The sequence below is a fragment of the Quercus suber genome, unplaced genomic scaffold (genome assembly GCF_002906115.3).
Source record: "Quercus suber isolate HL8 unplaced genomic scaffold, Cork oak 2.0 scaffold_545, whole genome shotgun sequence".
Classification (NCBI taxonomy): Eukaryota; Viridiplantae; Streptophyta; class Magnoliopsida; order Fagales; family Fagaceae; genus Quercus; species Quercus suber.
The window spans coordinates 361,825-382,570 of record NW_027069993.1 but is presented as its reverse complement, the minus strand read 5'-3'; the positions used below and the strand labels follow the sequence as shown (position 1 = coordinate 382,570).

Genomic DNA, 20,746 nt, shown 5'->3' with positions numbered 1-20,746 from the left:
CTAGCACTCAATCAAGCAAGTTTGCCTAAGAAAATCAACTTTTTTTTTTTTTTGGGAATAACAAACTCCTTTGAGTGGGACAGTTATTGATGTGGAGAAAAATCACCCTCATCCAAAAGAAGAGAAAGCTAGCTTCGTCCATCCAGCCAGATTCGTCCATCAAGTCAGCATCGTCCATGTGACGAACGATTATAGCATACATTAAATGAGTTCCCCATAAATGACATGAGTAACAGTTAACGCGCAAGACAGGAAAAAGCGTAATCGACGGACCAACGAGCAGAAGACCATTAAAGTCTATTACACCTCCGCATTCATTGCTGATGAATTAGTAAGATTGTCCATCTCTCAAAGGACGAATTAAATGCTATTCAATGCAAGGCGTAACGTACATATATCAACTGATGGACGAAGCCATAAAAGACATTCAATGCCTAAGACAACTAAGAAATAACGTATGGGCACCAATGGATGAATAACCGTTGGGAAACAATACAAGCCAGCCATTAATACCAACAGCTCCATATCTCATGAATGCAGATATTCATTCAGACATTAAGGGCTATAAAAACCCACACAAACCAAAGGCAAAGGTACACAGAACTCTCACCCCATAAACTATTCTCAAGTTGAATTCTTTTGCAATATACTTCAATTGAATCTCATTCTAACTTAATTATCGGAGGGTGTTTGGCAAATGCCACATCGATGTATCCATATTTCTCCACCTCATATCTTATTGCAGGTTTATACAGCTTCGTCCATCTGTATTGACAAGCCAGAGAAGAACACAAACAGGTTCATCTCTGGACGAAGCCAACACCTTCGTCCATTTGTATCGACGAGGAGTTCATACTGACGATTTTTTGCATCATCAGTTATCAACTTTAATTTTTAATAAATAGTTTTTAACATGCCTCAAAGTTACATTACTTTTCATATAATTAAAAATTTTATTAAGAATCACACATTAGAAAGCTTTGAGAGAGAATCTCCATATGCAATTGTATATCAAAAACTGAATGTAAAATACATAGCCTCTATCTTTATATACAGAACCAGAGGAGAGCGGGAAAACAGGAAAAGAACTAACTGGCTATTACATGTGTGCTAACCAACTCCACATTATAAGCTTAAGTAAAACACATGTCGTTTAGCTACTTCAATCATAAACTACAAGTAGCTTAGACAATTGAATCGATACTGCTAATCTATCAACTGTAGCTCTGCTATATTCCCAATTACACTAATTTTCAAAGAAAAAACTCCCTTTGGACTAGAACCACAAATACGCAATAACTTAAAATGTCACTAAATAGTCTAAATCCCATTATGTGCATGACATTGACTATAACTTTACGGAGTCCATGATAATTTAGAGTATGTCGAAGTAAAGAGGAACATTTTGGCCACCTTGTCGTGTTCAATCAATTTCATACCAACACTTTTTTTTCTCTATTCTTTTTTTCCTCGTGGAATTTCATACTAGCTCTTAGTTTTCCTTGAAACAACATTATCATTATTGAATAAATGAAGCTTCCTTATCTTTTTTCATAGTCCCAAACTTGATATGAACTGAATTTAAAGATAAATTTATTAACTATAATTTTTTTTTCAATGATGGATACTATAAGTCCATAAAAAAGACACCAATTTGTTTTTGTGTAAGCATGATTTGAATTAAAGTCTCTTATTTGAGAATGATTTTTTATTTATTATTATTTTTTTATGATTGAGTCGATTGGAATTCATGAATTTATGAATTGCTTATTTCTTTTGAAAATTTGATAATAGGGTTCAAGAGTTATGTAACTCAATTGATACCGCTTGGTGTTTTAAAGTTTTTAATGAAGATGTTTATAATTCAAATCCTTCCAACTCGACTATCAAAATATAAAGACATTTTTATTAGAAACACAAAAAAAAAATATCAATTACGTTACAAGCTTTTTGTGAATTTATTAACTGTAGGGTAAAAAGCTTATTGGATGATAAGCGGCTCAACAACAATATGAACAAGTTTGGTGTGGACCAACCTGGAAAATAGCTTCTATTCACAAAAACTTGAAAATGACTTTTTGCAAGTTGTGTCATGTCATCGCTATCCTTCTTCCTCTTTTTTTGATAAACTACAATATATATTAAAAACTAAAATACAGGAATAGATAAGCAATCACCCTTACCGGCCAAGTCTAAATACTCTTGGGAGATTGTCTTTATTAAAGCCAAAAGATTCTTTAAAGACTAGGGATAGGCAATCACCCTATCTTTCCTTGTTGCTTTCTCACAACATCAATTAAAAATACAACTTGAGGTCCTATACATTAAATTAAATAGTTCAGTGAAAAGTTCAACATGTTCAATTAAATTATATATCTCACTACTAAAATATCAATGCAAAATACAATGGGTCATATACTGTGTAAGAAAAGTTGATCAAATTCTTCGTTATTCAACCATAGGAATATTAGAAAACTCGTAGCTCAAATTAATCCAAGAAGCGAATGCTTTCCACCAGCCTTACAAAAAGAGGCCCATAACAAGATTGAGAGCAATGAAATTTTACACACCGAGGCACAAAAAGAAAATCCCAACACAAAAAACTTTTCAACATGGGCTTTATATCTTCTATAATGGGCTGTAAGGCCCAATTTATGTCTGAGAAGTTCTTATGTGTAGACCAACCTGGAAAATAGTTATATTTGTGAGTAATTTTCACTCAATGGCAAAAGACTTCTTGAGCCACCTGTATCTGTGAGTAATTTTCACTCAATGTCAAAAGACTTCTAGAGCTAGCTAGTGTCTGAGATTTAGTGTCTGAGATTTCTTCTAAAGGGGTAACTTTAAGTTTGATTATTATTCACTCTTTTTATGGGATGTACTCGACAACTTTTAGCGAAATAAAAATTAAAACTTTCAAACGAAAATCAGAAGTTAGGTGCAACAATATTTCAATATTTGTTTCTTTTTTGGTAGAATCAATATTTTTTTCATCCACATGAATTGATTGAAATTTGAAACAAAGATTCTAATTGAAAGTTCAAATAGCGTATAAAACACGATGAACGTTTAGACCCCCAAATACAAAATTATCAATTCAAGCTTAATGTCAAACAATATATGTGCAAAAAAATGAACATAAGCTAATAACAGAATTGATAGACAATCTAAACGAATTTAAATCACATCCACGGCAGAAATTAAATGGCAAAGATTAAGGGAAGAGAGATGCAAATACAAGGGCAGCACAACGATGTGTTATCGAAGAGGAAACCCTTAGCGTAAAACTTCTCTGCCGCCCTCCAAGTGGTCAGTAATCCACTAGAAAGTGTAGTTAGGATACATGAACAACAATAAACCCTCCAAGCCTAATCTACTCAGTGTACCTAAGCCCTCCAAGCTTCCTGCTCCAACGAGGTTACGACGAACCTTTGTTTTTTCTAGCTTACCGGATTCTGCTATAGCCCATAGCATCAACCAATAACCATTAGTTCCTTCCTAACTGCTTCCCAAAGCACCAAAAAGCCTTCTCACAGATGTGGGTATGGTGAGAAAAAGATTTGGCCAAGAACCTCTCAATGATGTAACAATGGAGATAGTGAGAGTAGAGGAATTTGAAAAGTCTCTATATATACTACAACAAAAGTAGACTATATTGACGAAACCTTTCGTCACAATATGTCCTTATTTCGTCACCAAATACATATGGTGACGAAATGGTGACGAAACAGCATTCGTCACCTAAGCCCCGTCACAGAATGTATTGGTGACGAAAATGTTTTGTCACCAATAAAAAAATGATAGGTGACGAAATTTTTTCGTCACCAATAAAAAATGGTAGGTGACAAAAGTTTTTTGTCACCTAATATTTTCGTCACTAAACCTTATTTTCAGTGACGGAATATTTCGTCACCAAATGTATTTTTTTTTTCCAATTTCAATAAATTAGGTGACGAAGTTTTGCTTCACCGATTGTTTTTATTTATTTATTTTTTTTAATTTCAATAGATTAGGTGACGAATTATTTCGTCACCAATTTCTGCTTATAGTCAGATATGACGACGAAAATTATCGTCACCAATTTTATTTTTTTATGAATATTCTTTACATTTACTTGTCATTACATTAACCTGTTCGTTTCTAACCAAATCCATAAAAACAAACATCCATTCATTTCTAACTAAATCCATAAAAAAAAAAAAAAAAAAAAAAAAAAAAAAAAAAAAAAAAAATAAAAAAAAAACATCCATACAATCTAAAAATGCAATAAAGATGATCACAAAGTAATTACAATCATTTATATACAAATGATGTCTTAGCTTCCAAATTTTACAGAAAATTATTTGAGTTCAAGTAGTCCCTCAAAAGCTATCTTTTTGCCACCAATCCCATATATGCACAAGTATAAACAAAAATACATCAACTACAAACTAGACTGTAAACCTATATCCTTGATAAGATGTACTACAACAAAAAAAGATTATTATTAGTAAGACAATGTAGAAAAAGTTCACAGAATACCCAATAACAAATTAGACAAAATAATCATAATGCAACATCATATGAAGCCAAACTATCAAAGGAAGAAGACCCACAACATTCTCATCAAATAAAAACCAAACCCACATTACAAACCATGGAGAAATCATAAAGAATGTAGAAAAATCCCAATTAAAAAAAAAAACAAATAAAGTAAAATCCAAAACAAAAACCCAGCCACCATTATAAACACAAACCCAACCACCACAACGAATAAAAAATCTAACCAACACTATTTATAAATAAATAAATAAAAACTAGCCACCACCATTAAACAAAACCACAGCCACCACCATAAACAAAAAACCCTCCACCACTATTAAACAAAAAAACACAGCCACCACCATTAACACAAAAACCCAGCCACTACCATAAATAAAAAACCCAACCACCATCATTAAACAAAAAGCACAGCCACCATCATTAACACAAAAACCCAATCACTACCATTAAACAAAAAGCACAGCCACCACCATAAACAAAAAACCCAGCCATCACAATAAACAAATAACTAACTACCAACATTAAACAAAAAACCCAATCACCACCATAAACACAAAAACCCAAACACACAATAAACAAAAAATCCAGCCACCATCATTAACACAAAACCCGCCACCACCATTAAACAAAAATCCAACCACCACCACAAACAAAAAACCCACCACCACCATTAAACAATATAGCAACATATACCATATACAAGCCCCAATACTAATGCTTTTAGGTAGGAAAATAAAACACTAACCAAGGTGTGTTCTAGTTAGTAGATGAGCTCCCCTCACTGTGACAAATGTCACTGTCACCCTTGCTCCTCAAATATTGTATGATGCAATCCATCTTCTTCTCCAACCTGAAGTTTGCATCCTGAAACCCTTCTACTCGACCCTCCAGACTGTAGTTTGCATCTTAGAGCTCTTCTACTAGATCCTTAAGTTGTTGAGTATACTGAGTTGAGGAAGATGAGACAAGAGTCTTAAGAGAGGAGGAAGGCCTCATGCCAAGTCCCTTTACATAGCCAAATCTCGGCTTAGGAACCATCATAGATATCTCCTCTTCAGTCAAAGGCTATGCTTCAAGAGTGCTACAATGCTCATCTTGTACTCTCAACATCTCTTGCTGTCATTTCAAATAATAGAAACCATCAAAAATACATATGTTCTAGTTTTGCAAACATATATAGAATAAAAATACATATATTCTAGTTTTGCAAACTCAAGGCATATACTGATATACATACATATGTATGTTCGCAATCAGAGTGTACCCACTGTCTTGTCTTTGAATTGAAATAGGTATCATAGTAGAGTTGTGCCAGCGTAGGAATATGACCTTCATTTTTCCGTCTCTGATCAGTTTGCTTTCCAATGTTAGAAGACAAGTTAATTAATTACAACAAGTAATATACTAAGCTTTTGAAAAATTGAAATAACACACCGCCTCATCCACCCTAACTGCAAGCAACTTGCTTCCATAAAAGGGCATGTTAAGGACACAATTGACAGTGAACAACCCATAGTCCTGCTATTCTAAATTAAGTAAAGGTAATGAGAAAAACTAAGTACAATAAGACCATGTAAACATCTTGCTATTCTAAATTAAGTACAAGGCAATGAGAAAAATTAAGTACAATAAGGCCAAACGTGATAGGGATATCAACTTACATTTGATTGTTTCGAACTCATAGGCCTAAAGGGTCTGCTAAGAATCACCCTTCAATTCATCTGAATCTAAACCACTGGCATTATATACCAACATATGAACTTTTAATTAGAAGAACAACAACTGAAAAAAAAAAATAAGAAGCAAATTCAAAAGACATGTATGCAGCATTGACACAGAGCTCATCTGAAAAGCAGATAACATTTAGAAGACGTGTAAATTACCAATCAAAAAAACAAATGAATTAAAATGAAACAGCCACAAACTATTATATAGATTTTTATTTTTAAAAAAAGTGTACAATACAATCTTCAAATATCAAGGTTTTTGCTATTTCATGATAACTCAATATATTAAACAAATACACGTACACAACACTACACAATGTTATGGATCCATAGAGCAAATAATTACTATTCATGCACAGAAATGGTTGGGCAATCAATCAGAAGGCAAATATTGCTATTACTATGCAGAGACTTCAAAAATAAACCCAAAATCCATACTTTAAAAAGGCACACACAAAAAATCAGATCTGATATTTAACTTTATAAACTTTTGGAGAGCGAGGATCGATGAGAGAGAGCTTACCAGTCTTTTTGGGAGAGGCTGAGAGGCGTGGATCTGTCTATGGGAGGAGAAAGAGAAATAGTATTTTGTTTACACAAAGATGAGTAAAACTTACCTTATTTTAGATGTTGTTCTCAGATTCCTCTCTTAAAATTTTATTATGTGGCTTTTTTTTTTATAGATAGAAGTGTATTTTTAAAATTAAGTAACCACATAAAAGAATTTTAAAAGAAAAACTTAAGCAACAGCACCTAAAGTATTATTAATAAATTTTATTTATAAAAAATAATGAAAAAAAAAAAGAAACCTAAAAAATTTAGAACCTGCCTAAAAATTGTTCTAAAAAAAAAAAAAAAAAAAACTAGCCACCACCATTAAACAAAAACCATAGCCACCACTATAAACAAAAAACACACCACCACCATTAAACAATAAACACAGCCACCACCATTATAGCAACATATACAATATATAAGCTCTAATACTAATGCTCTTAGGCAAGAAAATAAGACACTAACCAAGGTGTGTTCTAGTTAGTAGATGAGCTCCCCCCACTGCCACAGATGTCATTGTCACCTTTGCTCCTCAAATATTGTATGATGCAATCCATCTTCTCCTCTAGCCTTAAGTTTGCATCCTGGAGCTCTTCTACTCGACCCTCCAGCTTGTAGTTTGCATCCTGGAGCTCTTCTACTCGACCTTCAAGTTGTTGAGTATACTGAGTTGAGGAAGATGAGGCAGGAGTCTTAAGAGATGAGGAAGGCCTCATGCCAAGTCCCTTTACATAGCCAGATCTTGGCTTAAGAACCATCATAGATATCTCCTCTTCAGTCAAAGGCTGTGCTTCAGGAGTGCTACAATGCTCATCTTGTACTCTCAACATCTCTTGCTGTCATTTCAAATAATAAAAACCATCAAAAATACATATGTTCTAGTTTTGCAAACAAATATAGAATAAAAATACATATATTCTAGTTTTGCAAACTCAAGGCATGTACTGATATACATACATATGTATGTTCACAATCAGGGTGTACCCACTGTTTTGTCCTTGAATTGAAGTGGGTATCATAGTAGAGTTGTGCCACCTTAGGAATATGACCTCCATTTTTTTGTCTCTGGGTAGTTTGCTTTCCAATGTTAGTAGACAAGTTAATTAATTACAGCAAGTAATATACTAAGCTTTTGAAAAATTGAAATAACACACCGCCTCATCCACCCTAACTGCAAGCGACTTGTTTCCACATCTATGAATGTGTTTGTCAACCGTTCCCTCTTTATTTCTATTTTTAGCATTTCTTTCTGAGACTTTCTATAAAGAATAAAGACAAAGAAAATATTAGAGTTTTGACTTAAGTTATATATAGAGATTACAATATAAATCTACTCCACTTTCCAAATAAGCATTAATCCAACAAATTTGATAGAACGAATAATCTAATAGACATGACACCATAATAAGATCTACATAAAACATTAATCTAATGCATATATAGGTAGGTATTATCTAGGTGAAAAGTGAGAACATACTTCATTTATAATTAAAATTTTCAAAGTAGTAATTACCAGCCAATCTTCGTCACTCCACTTTCCATCAATTAGTTCAATCCATTTTTCTCGTGTGACATTTTTTGGTGGGTGGTTTCTTGCATACCTGATTCCTTCATCCTTTACAAGTTTTTTATATTTTGCAAACAACCTGTTGTTGTAACTGCTCAATAATCTACCACACTTTGTATTTAGAGATTTGTTCACAAGTACAGATTCTCCTTGTATATCAAATTGATCCTGCAAAGTGAGGTATGTATAAAGAAAATATTATGCCTTGAATTCAATATGCTTAGTGACAACATCAACAATACACTATAAAATACAGCATAAAGTATAAAGCAATGTAATGAAAATAACAAAATCAAACTCATGGACAACTATAAAAATTTAAAGTACCGCCACATTTTGAATGATCGCCTCTTTTTCACCACTGCCAACATTCTTCCAACTATAAGCATTCATAGTGGACACGTTTGTACGCACTTGTACACCAATTTGGCTAGCAAACTTCCCTGCATGTTCACCAATAGGAGCACAAAACTCTGGGGCAATGCAAACCGGTAGCTTCCCATGTTTCTCAACAAGTCCTCGTACCCCTAATCCACGCGTCATGCCACGAACACGTCTACTAGTCAATGCTATCAAGACATAATATAAATTAAATCAACAAATGAACCAAATATAGTGTTATTACGAAATCAAGTAATGGAACTTAAATATCTCACCATCCGTGGTAGACGGTGTGCCCACAAGCTGTGCCTCTACATTAGTAGAAATTTGGGCAAGAGAATCTCCACCAAGATGCGTGCTCGATGCTGGGCCGGTATGCTGGACTACTGGGGTAGATTCCTCACGCCTATAACGAGCCATCTGTATCATGCAAAAGTATATAAAGATATCTAAATTCATTACAAGTTAAGATATAAATAATTTATTTCATCATTTAAAATATCTTCAGTCAATGATTTTCATTAATCATTCCAAGAACAATAATACAAAGTATCTCAGGCACCAGATCATGTATATAGTACCTCAGAATCTCCATCGGGAAGTAGGCTCGATAATGGGCCCTTATGCTGGACTGTTGGGGTAAATTTCTCACGGCGTGAACGAGTGCTTCGTCCTAGTGCCATCTGTATCATACCAAAATATGTATAGATTTTTAAATTCATTAAAAAAAAAAAAGTTATTTCATCACAATATTACAAAGTACGAAGTATTGCATGCACCAAATCATATATATAGTACCTCATTATTTAAAGAACTAGATAACTCATCATCACCAACAGCTGGTACATAGTTGTCATCATCTACCTGAACATTTACTCTCTTTCTTCCCACATTTGCACATTTAGGCAGAAAAGTTGACAGATGCTTCAATCTCAAAGCATTTATTTTCTCTTGGTTTTGCTTGATTCTTTGTGCTCTTTCCATCTCATATTCTGTTATTTTATTATAAGTCTCTTTGCCCTTTTTGACCATTTCTGCAACTATAGATTTACATAAAAAATAAAATATAATGTCTATTTATTACAAATTCTTCCTAAGTACAAAAAATAAATTAGAACATCAAATAGAAATATACATGAACAAATAATAGAGAATCAAAAATTATTAAACGCACTTTTCCATATATAAAGGAAAAAAAAATGAAATCTACATATCATAATCCATATCAGGATCTATATCAGAATCTTGTATATTATGCACTTCATCTTCATTGTTATCTCCTTGCTCTCCCAAACCTTCTGGAATATTCTCAACTTCAATACCACCCTTACAATATTGAACATTATCTTCAACATCGATAGGGACAACATCGCTAATGGCTTCTTGTTGGAATGCTTCATTAGCTTCTGTTTGATCATTGGATTCTCCATCACCCAGCTCTGGCACATCAAACACTCCCCTATATTGTACGCATTGCACAACATGCCAAGGTTCACCCCATTTGGTATCACGAACGTAGAAAACTTGTTTCGCCTGATTAGGTAATATGAAAGGGTCATTTTGATACCACCGACTTTGCACATTGATACTTGTGCAATGTGTCTCAGTTCGTATCGTTCTTCTTCGACCGGTCTTATTTCCAGTATTGTACCATTCACATTGAAACAAAACAACTTTATATTGATACATATACTCCAATTCCCAAATTTTGCACACATGACCATAGAAGTTGTGTATTTGTCCATCATGGTCCCCTTCTGTAGTTACACCGCTATTTTGGGTTACACGACGATTATCCAAGTCTTTTGTATGGAACCTTACACCATTGACCATGCAGACCGAGTATTCTTTCAGTAGCAACTTAGGACCATTTGCTAATGACCACATTTGTTTTGTAACTTCTGATGAGTCATTCTGTCTCAATCTATAGATCTATAATGACATGCAACATGTGACATTAGTAGTGAGAAAACTATATAACTGCTTAATACTATTTAATGTGTCACAAGATTCAAAATTTCTTACACGTTCTTTGAACCACTTAGGAAACTCTCGTCGTTGTATTTGAGTTATGTCTTCTCCAGTTGGATTATGTAATGTGTTTTTGTATTCACTATTCAAAACAAGTGATTTATATTCAGTTAAGAAATGCAAATAATATTAAGGACAATTCAAGCATAATCAAAATACGACTTCACATACTCTAAATACGGCTCCAACTCGGGACAATTGTACAACAAATACCATTGAGCAATATCACGCAATTCTCGTGACATCCCCACATCATTCTGCCTAGACCCAGTGGGTCGGGCTGTTTGTGAGAAAATCATCAACCCTTGGCCATATTCACCACAATCTGCATTTCTTTCCCTTCGATTATGCACGGTTTCAACTCCATCAAGATATAATGACGAGAAAGTAATACACTCTTTAAGAATGTAAGCCTCTGCAATTGAACCTTCTGGTCGAGCTCGGTTAGAAACGTATTTTTTCAACGTTCCAAGAAACCTTCAAGGAAAAATGAATTGGGAGTATGACTACATACGCAATATAATTTGCTTAAAAAAAAACATTCGGCAAACTATAATTAATGGATGGAGAGAGTTACCTTTCAATGGGATACATCCATCTATATTGCACTGGTCCTCCAAGAATGGCTTCACGAGGTAGGTGAACAGCAAGATGAACCATTACATCAAAGAAGGCTGGAGGAAAGTACTTCTCAAGTTTGCATAGTATGAGAAGTATACGTCCCTCTAATTTCTCCAAGTCGCTCTTCCTTAGGGTCCTAGAGCATAAGTCTTGAAAGAAACTGCCCAACTCAAACAATACTGTACAAATGTCCTTATCAACAAAACCCCGCATCCCAATTGGAAGAATCCGCTGTAATAGCACATGACAGTCATGGCTTTTCAAATTTAATAGTCTACCATTTCTTGTGTTCACCGACCTCGATATGTTTGCTGCATAGCCATCTGGATACTTGACTGATTTCAAAAATTCATAAAAACCATCCCTTTCTTCAGGATACAATGAAAAGAAGGCCCGAGGCTTGTCAAACGATCCATCAGGACGTTCTTGGAGGTGCAAAACACTCCTTATGCCCATATTTTTCAAGTCCTTGCGTGCCTTGTCTGTGTCCTTGTTTTTCCCCTCAATTCCTAACAAAGTTCCGAATGTACTCTCACTAATATTTTTCTCAACGTGCATGACATCAATGTTGTGTTTAAGCTTCTTATTCCTCCAGTATGGTAGCTTGTATAGGATACTTTTCTTTGACCAATTCGGTCCCCCAATAATTGGACGCTTTTTCTTGTTGTTTGGATCCTTTCCTAAAATTATATTTGGCATTTGGTCAAATTGCTCATTCATCTTTTCCACCGGTAACTCCAATGATCTCATCCGTTTCTCAATTTTACCATTGAATGAGCAACTCCTTCGCCAAGGGTGGTCTATAGGCAAATAGGCTCGATGGTTAGTGTATCCAATTTTACTTTCCAATGTCTCCGAATATGGTTCATCATTGCAAGTGTAACAAGCATGATAACCCTTTGTCCTCCACCCAGACACATTACCAAATCCAGGATAGTCATGTATTGTCCACAACAAAGCGGCACGCATCTGAAAATGCATACCACAAGATGCATCGTAAGTGTATGCACCATCTTCCCACAACTCCTTCAACTCATCAACTAATGGCCTCAAGAAAACATCAAGCTCATTTCCTGGTTGATTGGGTCCAGGAATAAGTAAGGACATCATAAAATAAGGTTCTTTCATTACTAACCAAGGTGGTAGGTTATAGGGAATGAGTATGACAGGCCACATACTATAGTTATTGTTCATATTCCCAAAAGGGTTAAAACCATCTGTAGCCATCCCTAATCTCACATTGCGAGGTTCTAGGGCAAACTCCTGATGTTTCAAATCAAATTCCTTCCACTCCTGGCTATCAGCTGGATGCCTTAATATCCCATCATTCACACGTTTTTCTATGTACCATCTCATGTCCTTTGCTATTTTTCTAGACATATATAATCTCCGCAACCTCGGTGTCAATGGAAAGTAGCGCAATACTTTTTGAGCAATCTTCTTACCACATGTTCTATTATCCTTGTATCTAGGCGTTTGACACACCGGACATTTATCAAGGTTTTCATTTTCCTTCCAAAAGAGAGCACAATCATTTTTACATGCATGAATGTGCTCATATGATAAGCCCAAGTCACGTAATATCTTCTTTGCTTCATAAGTTGACCTTGGAACCAAGTTACCTTTCGGTAAAAGCTTACTCAACAAGTTTAGTATCATGTCAAGCCCCTTATTACTCAAGTTGGTTGTTACCTTCACATTTAGCATTTCAATGACAAACTTCAAAAGAGTGTAATCTGTGCAACCTGGATACAGCTCATGCTTTGAATCACTAAACATTTTATCAAAATTACGCACTTCCTCATCTTGCTGGGTTGTATCTCTTGGTTCCCCTCTAATTCGATCCTCCACCAAGGCATCAATACCATCCCGATGATCATTGTTTGACATTTCTTCATCATCAATGTGCTCATTTAATTCACGGGGTTCTCCATGATAGTACCACTTAGTATAATCTTGCATAATCCCACGATGAAGCAAATGAATTTGCACAGTGTGAGCATATTGTTGATAGCAATTCAAACAATCAATACATGGGCACGGAATTTTTCCACTTCGGTCCACAACAGTCATTGCAAAAGTAAGAAATGAATTCACCCCATCAATATATTGTTGATTTAGTCTGTCTCTAGGTGTCCTACCAAGTGTCATCCAACTATTATCCATATCTGATCACACATACAAGGTGAATGTTAAGTCATCAAGATAATGAAATGTCATACATAACGTTTTCTAACATCTAAACCTCCAATTTACTTTGGAGTGACACATTATATCAAGAGTCACAATTTCATTCTTACAATCCTTTATTTTTAGTCCAAAAAGAATTAAAAGTTTAAAAATTGATAAATACTTTATGTATTCAATTCTAGATATACTTCAAAATTTAGAAAATATACACAAAGAAATCAACACTTCCAATATCAACTCAACCGCCATATAACACTGTGCAAATAAGAAAACAAATAAAAAGAAAGAAAAAAAAAACTGTACCTATTTTATTCTGCATAATAAGAAGGAATTTTTTAATAATCATTATTTTTATTTTGGGTTTCTTCCTTTTTGTGGTGGGCAATGACATATTTTGTTTAGGTAATCAATAGCTGGCTACAATGTGAAGTTTCACCTAAAAATGTGTGTGTGTGTGTGTGTGTGTGTTAAACACGTAAAAAATTAGAGAGTGACCCAGTTTTAACTATTCAAGTACAAGGACCTATGGTGCACCTTGGTTTTGCATTAGGGTACCCCACAACTACAAGGCTAAGCTAGTAAGCCTAGCCCTTTTCATAAATTTATTTTGTTTCTCTTTTTCCTATTGTAGGCTGAGCTAATAATAAAACTATACAAGTTTTAGTCTAAATTCGTGGTAAAACCTTTTTTGGGGTATGCCATGCAATATTTTATTGTATGAAAGTGAAGGATGCAAAATGCTTATGAATGAAGTGGCAATGGTTTTGTTGACTCTTTGAAAGTTGCTGCACTTTAAAAGCTAAAGGGACTCATTCTGTGGACTAAAAAAAGACTGCAAGTGATTCTTTAATAAGCATGCATGACACAAAAAAAAGGTTGCAGGGCCCATCTCTATCTCAATCCTTTGGGCCAAGGATCCTGATGAATCAAACGGTGGATGTTGATGCAACCTTACAGTATGTATGCTCTACAATTTTCAAAATCTTTTTAAGATTCGTTTTGGGGCCCAGCAAACATCTATAAAAGCATTCAAAAGTGTGCAAATTTACGTGAGACTTTGCAAAGGTTTTGACAAAATAACCGTGCTTTGACCACTTTTTGGTTATTTACCCTTCATGCATATATAATCGGCTTGATTAAAAACACCAATGATGCATGCTCTTTTAAGTACCATGAATCTACCTACCAAAATAGGGGTTGGTAGTCACTTTGGATATGGGGTTTTCTTTTTTATCTTTGAAGCTCTTTGATCAGTAGGAGGGTTTTGTTTTGTCTTGTCGTGCCTTACAAATAGTTCTTGCCTATAATTAGGTTTGCTAAATGGGCTTGGTGATGCTTTGTGCCGAGCAGGTTAAGCATGGATAAGAAAAGCAAGTTTAGTTTATATATAGGTGAAACTGCTATCAAACCTAAAGGAATTCAAGGGTTGAATGAAGATTTGCATAATTTGCAAATGTAGGTTTTGATTCTTACGAGCTAGTTTTGTAATTAGTGAATTAGTTAGTTTCAATCAGTTAGCTTTAATAATTTTTTCTTAACATGAAGTTAGTGATGTAATTAATACACAATCAATAATACAAGAAGTTTATTTATCACACTCTCCATTTATTACAAAACAAGCCATAATGAAGTTTAACAATGTCAAGCCATAATGAATTTATCAACGCCAATCCCATTTACATAATATTAATAACCATTTAAAAAATATATATCAAAAGCATCAATACGCACAAATGAAAAAAAAAAAAAGTGTACTACAATGGTCCAATTAAAACTATAAATCTATATTTTAGTTAATATCTAATAATTTATCAATATCAAGCCCATATAAATAATAATAATAACCATTTTAAAAATATATATCAAAAGCATCAATATGCATAAATGAAAAAAAAAAATGATATGATGATACAAATTAAGAAAAGCAATAAAACTGTACCAGGCTAACGTGTCTAGCTAGCTCACAGACTCTGAAGACTATAGCTAGATTAGGAGGTGGGGCTCAAGACTTTTGTAAGAAATTCCCAGATTATATTCCCAATGCACACGTGCCTAGCTGTTGATCACAAAATTATGTTGCAATAAATAATTGCCGTATTGGTATGTAGAAGCTTTCAAAACTTCCAATGATACAAGAACGTGACAATATTTTTAGAAGTCACTCTAAAAGGCAGTTAGGGACTTAGGGTGCTTCGTAGAAGTTGCCTATAGAGGACAAAAAGTCTAGAAAAGGACACTTGAAGAAGGTGATAATAAACTAATATCGAAAATGGAAAATTAATAAACATGCATGCTATACAAAGTAAAATAGAGTCCAGATTAGTTCCTTAAGGAAACTTGACACTCCTGTCATGTCCCACACTATAGAGTTATCAATTAGAGTTAGATAAAATAAAACTAACTGCGTGTTTGTTTCAACTGTTTATCTAACCTTTTGTACAAAATTTTTTATTGAAATTGTGTTGAAATATATTTATATTTTGAAAAACTTTGAAACTGTGAAAAAAAAAAAAAGTAAAATTTTAAAAAGTGTATAAATTAAAATCCCTAAGCATTTAGCCATGTCCAACCGAGATGATCTTTAGTCCTAATGAAAACAACAATACAACTGCACATAAACCAAAAGTAGATATAATAAAACATTCATTACAATTTTCCAAATATTTATCATTGAACTCATCTATAGTCTTAAACGTGTGAAAGAGAAAATCTCTAGCATGCATGATTTCATTCCAATGCATAGAAGATGCATAAGAAAAAAAAAAAAGAGCAGCATAGAAAAAGATAGATTAATAAAACCTTCAAGAATCCAACTTCAATGACAATCATAACATGTGCAGGGTCCTCAAGCTCTGTCTAACATCAATTTGCCACAAATTTTGAACCTAACAAAGAAGAATGAAATATTAGAAGATAAAGGATGGTGCCTGACTTATTAAGTTCAATAATCTTCACAAACACAGTTATTTTGTTGCCAAGGGGGGGAGGGGGGCAACTACCCTTTACTATAATATATTATCACCATATATGACACTTTACTGTTTACCTCAATTTTCTTCTGTTATCCTTCTTCTTATTTTTTATTATTATTTTTGGGTTTTTTTCACCCCAGTGATGGTGGTCTTAAATTTTACACTCTTTTTTATTTTTTTTATTTTTTTTATATAGAAAAGATAAACTACCTAATGTCCCAGTACGGTATTGAAATTCTCAAACCTCCACTATCCATTTTTTCTCCTTCTTGACTTTTAGTTTCCAATTTTATAGGTTATTGCTATACTTTTTTTACTTTGATTATTAGTGACTATGCAATGGTTTCAAAATATAAAACGACAAATACTGTTAAGCAAATTAAATTTGTGATGAAAAAATAAACTATAGTTTATACTTACATTAAATTTTGTATAAAAATTATAGTTATTTACAATTGTTTATTTATTAGGTTATTAATATTGATTAGTTTTTTTAAGGTTATTTTAGTTTAATATTGTCTTTAAACCTTGCCCTCCTAAACTAAAATTCTAACTCCGCCACTAATTGTAATCACAGCCTTTATAAATTCAAGAAATCAAGCAAGCACACCAAATAGAGAAATCTAAAGGTCATGTTTAGTTAAGAGAGGTACATCAAAAGAGAAGAACATGAGATTGGAGGAAACTCACAAATTTTAATGAACTTCAACAAGATAGGAATCAAATCAAAATCCTGGCATAACAAAATTCTTGGATTTTCTATGTCCATCATTTAACAGTACGAAATATTCAGTTTTTTTTTTTTTTTTTGGTTAAGTGAGCTTCAATTTTCTTCTGTTATCCTTCTTCTTATTTTTTATTATTATTTTTGGGTTTTTTTCACCCCAGTGATGGTGGTCTTAAATTTTACACTCTTTTTTATTATTTTTATTTTTTTATTTTTTTTATATAGAAAAGATAAACTACCTAATGTCCCAGTACGGTATTGAAATTCTCAAACCTCCACTATCCATTTTTTCTCCTTCTTGACTTTTAGTTTCCAATTTTATAGGTTATGGCTATACTTTTTTTACTTTGATTATTAGTGACTATGCAATGGTTTCAAAATATAAAACGACAAATACTGTTAAGCAAATTAAATTTGTGATGAAAAAATAAACTATAGTTTATACTTACATTAAATTTTGTATAAAAATTATAGTTATTTACAATTGTTTATTTATTAGGTTATTAATATTGATTAGTTTTTTTAAGGTTATTTTAGTTTAATATTGTCTTTAAACCTTGCCCTCCTAAACTAAAATTCTAACTCCGCCACTAATTGTAATCACAACCTTTATAAATTCAAGAAATCAAGCAAGCACACCAAATAGAGAAATCTAAAGGTCATGTTTAGTTAAGAGAGGTACATCAAAAGAGAAGAACATGAGATTGGAGGAAACTCACAAATTTTAATGAACTTCAACAAGATAGGAATCAAATCAAAATCCTGGCATAACAAAATTCTTGGATTGTCTATGTCCATCATTTAACAGTACGAAATATTCAGTTTTTTTTTTGGTTAAGTGAGCATCAAATGGAAACACAAAACAATAACTCCAAAGTCACTATATGCAAAAAAGAAACAGTGAGACATGAGAACTGAATCTGAATGTACAAAGAGATGTAAATGGCTTACTCATTAACAATGGTGATCAATGAGAGAGAAAGAGAGAGAGGATTGATGAAAGAGAGAGCTTACCGATCAATGAGGGAGGAGAGGCGTGAGGTCTGTGGGAGGCAGAAACGCAGGAGTAGAGGAGTGAGAAAGATAGGTTAGGGTTTTGTTTTTTCTAATAAAAATAACTGAAAAAAAATTGGCGCTGAAAATTGAGAATGGCGCTGAAAAAAGAAAAAGCTGAAAATTATGCTTAAGCAAAAAATTATGTTGGCGCTGGGAATTGAACCAGTGAGGGAGTGTTACTCCAGAGAGAAGTGCTACCAGTAGACTACTACGGACCATGCTTCTTGTATGTGGAAACTAAATAATCTATTCTAAGCCTTTAACTTTTCTTTTACTTGCAACACGGTACATTATACTACTTTCTCTTTTTCTTTTTTGGTTTTTTTTTTCTTTTTCTTTTTTGGTTGAGTGTATTGTACTACGTACTACTTCCCAAAAACATTATAATATATATATATATATATATTGCCACTACTACTTAATAATTATGATTTAGCTTTGATATACACAGAATTTAGTTTTTTTTTTCTTCTTATGATAATTATGATTAGAAAACAAAATAGTAGTTTTAATTAATTAGGTGAATAAATTTAAAAATTACTTATTTTTTTCTCTAACATTAATTCATTAATATATATATATATTGCCATGTAAACATCTTGCTATTCTAAATTAAGTACAAGGCAATGAGAAAAATTAAGTACAATAAGGCCAAACGTAATAGGGATATCAACTTACATTTGATTGTTTCGGACTCACAGGCCTAAAGGGTCTGCTAAGAATCACCCTTCAATCCGTTTGAATCTAAACCACTGGCATTATAACCTACCATATACCAACATATGAACTTTTAATTAGAAGAACAACAACCGAAAAAAAATAAGATGTAAATTCAGAAGACGTGTATGCAGCATTGACACAGAGCTCATCTGAAAAGTAGACAACATTCAGAAGACGTGTAAATTACCAATCGAAAAAACAAATGAATTAAAATGAAACATCCACAAGACTTGTCCAACATAATAAGAAAGGTGAACAATACAAGGCCTACGGAAAAAAGTTGTGCATACCACAAACTTCTTAATTCAGTACTTTCAGGAAAGAGGCCTAGAATAAAGCAAGGATTATAATATCATATGTTATATACCAAAATTTGTCTTAGAAGGTGCGGTTTTAACTTGAAAATACCCTCCCCTTATGCTCTCACTACACTTTAAACAGATTAAATTTATTAATTTAATTTAAATTTACATAAAACTCTATTTCCAAAGTTCCAATACGATTAAATTACTATTTACATGAAAATTGTATTATTAAAAATTTGGAAAATCTGAAAAGAAATTAAACCTATTTATTTAAATAGGTTTGCTCATCTCCCACAATTTATAGTTTTAATAAAATGAATTGATCTTATTTTAGATATGAATTTTAATTAATCTGTGCACATCTAGTAAAATTATATATCCAAACACCTTATAAATAAATAAGAACAAACTATTATATAGATTTTTATTTATAAAAAAAAAAAAAAAGCATAAAATACAATCTCCAAATACCAAGGTTTTTGCTAATTCCTGATAACTCAATATATTAAACACATACATGTACCCAACACTACACAATGTTATGGATCCATAGAGCAAATAATTACTATTCACGTACAGAAATTGTTGGGCAATCAATCAGAAGGCAAAGATTGCTATTACTATGCAGAGACTTCAAAAATAATCCCAAAATCCATACTTTAAAAAGGCACACATAAAAAATCAGGTCTGATATTTAACTTTATAAACTTTTGGAGAGCGAGGAGAGCTTACCAGTCTTTTTGGGAGAGGCTGAGAGGCGTGGGTCTGTCTATGGGAGGAAAAAGAGAGAGTAACAGTGTTTTGTTTACACAAAAAAAGATGAGTAAATCTTCCCTAAAATACTTAGATATTGTTCTTCATATTCCTCTCTTAGGATTTTATAGCCACATGGAATAATCTTAAAGAAACTTAAGTAACAGCACTAAAAATATTATACATAAATTTTACCCAATAAAAAATAATGAAAAAAAGAAAAGAAACCTAAAAAAATTTAGAACCCGCCTAATAATTGTTCACCGCACAAAAAGAAATCAAAAAAATTCACTACGCGCTATTCACTACTCAAAAGAAAAAACTGACCTTTGCATTTAGTTTACAATGTGTGTGCTTCACTGCTTTACTAGTCTGATAGTGCTGTTTGTATACACAACAAATCAAATCAATGAGAGCCACGTAATTTTGTTATTCCAGCCTTTACTTTTGATTTTTGTCTTACTTGCAACACTGTACATTACACTTCTTTTTTGGTTAGATGTACATTGTACTGCTACTTTCCAAAAACATTATAATATAATATATATATATATATATATTACCACTATAACTTGATAATTATGATTTAGCTTTGTTAT

The 20,746-nt window shown here is 33.0% G+C and overlaps 2 protein-coding genes and 1 long non-coding RNA gene across 7 annotated transcripts; all 3 read right to left on the bottom strand.

Moving 5' to 3' along the window:
• Positions 1-4,245: 4,245 nt before the first annotated feature.
• Positions 4,246-7,036, bottom strand: LOC136063595 (uncharacterized). 5 transcript variants are annotated; one of them, XR_010625226.1, is made up of 5 exons: positions 6,793-7,024; positions 6,204-6,277; positions 5,780-5,887; positions 5,288-5,658; positions 4,246-4,464 (listed from the first exon to the last, which is right to left on the bottom strand). It is a non-coding gene; the product is annotated as an uncharacterized LOC136063595 (long non-coding RNA). The 5 variants fall into 5 exon arrangements; XR_010625227.1 differs by lacking the exon at positions 4,246-4,464 and adding an exon at positions 5,977-6,068 and having other exon boundaries at positions 4,485-5,658; positions 6,793-7,036; XR_010625228.1 differs by lacking the exon at positions 4,246-4,464 and adding an exon at positions 5,977-6,063 and having other exon boundaries at positions 4,485-5,658; positions 6,793-7,036.
• Positions 7,037-7,272: 236 nt separating this feature from the next.
• LOC112016611 (uncharacterized) lies at positions 7,273-11,460 on the bottom strand. The gene is made up of 9 exons (XM_065764216.1): positions 11,381-11,460; positions 9,571-9,812; positions 9,354-9,455; positions 9,048-9,192; positions 8,719-8,960; positions 8,338-8,559; positions 7,979-8,083; positions 7,782-7,889; positions 7,273-7,660 (listed from the first exon to the last, which is right to left on the bottom strand). The coding sequence occupies exons 2-9, from the start codon at positions 9,802-9,804 to the stop codon at positions 7,301-7,303; spliced, it is 1,518 nt and encodes a 505-aa protein (XP_065620288.1). The 5' UTR covers positions 9,805-9,812; positions 11,381-11,460; the 3' UTR covers positions 7,273-7,300.
• Positions 11,461-11,552: 92 nt separating this feature from the next.
• On the bottom strand, positions 11,553-13,590 carry LOC112016901 (uncharacterized). Its single transcript, XM_065764211.1, has 2 exons — positions 11,723-13,590; positions 11,553-11,655 (listed from the first exon to the last, which is right to left on the bottom strand). Exons 1-2 carry the CDS (start codon positions 13,588-13,590, stop codon positions 11,553-11,555), a joined length of 1,971 nt encoding a protein of 656 aa, XP_065620283.1.
• Between the last annotated feature and the right edge of the window lie 7,156 nt (positions 13,591-20,746).

What these genes read in the sequence shown, in the direction of transcription:
- LOC112016611 (XM_065764216.1), bottom strand. Translation starts at nt 9,804, where the DNA reads ATGGTCAAAAAGGGCAAAGAGACTTATAATAAAATAACAGAATATGAG. An exon ending in CTAGTTCTTTAAATAATGAG is followed by an intron (nt 9,456 to 9,570) that starts GTACTATATATA and finishes GGTATGATACAG; the next exon opens with ATGGCACTAGGACGAAGCAC. An exon ending in CTGATTGTGAACATACATAT is followed by an intron (nt 7,661 to 7,781) that starts GTATGTATATCA and finishes TTGAAATGACAG; the next exon opens with CAAGAGATGTTGAGAGTACA.
- LOC112016901 (XM_065764211.1), bottom strand. Translation starts at nt 13,590, where the DNA reads ATGGATAATAGTTGGATGACACTTGGTAGGACACCTAGAGACAGACTA. An exon ending in TATGCAGCAAACATATCGAG is followed by an intron (nt 11,656 to 11,722) that starts GTCGGTGAACAC and finishes GTGCTATTACAG; the next exon opens with CGGATTCTTCCAATTGGGAT.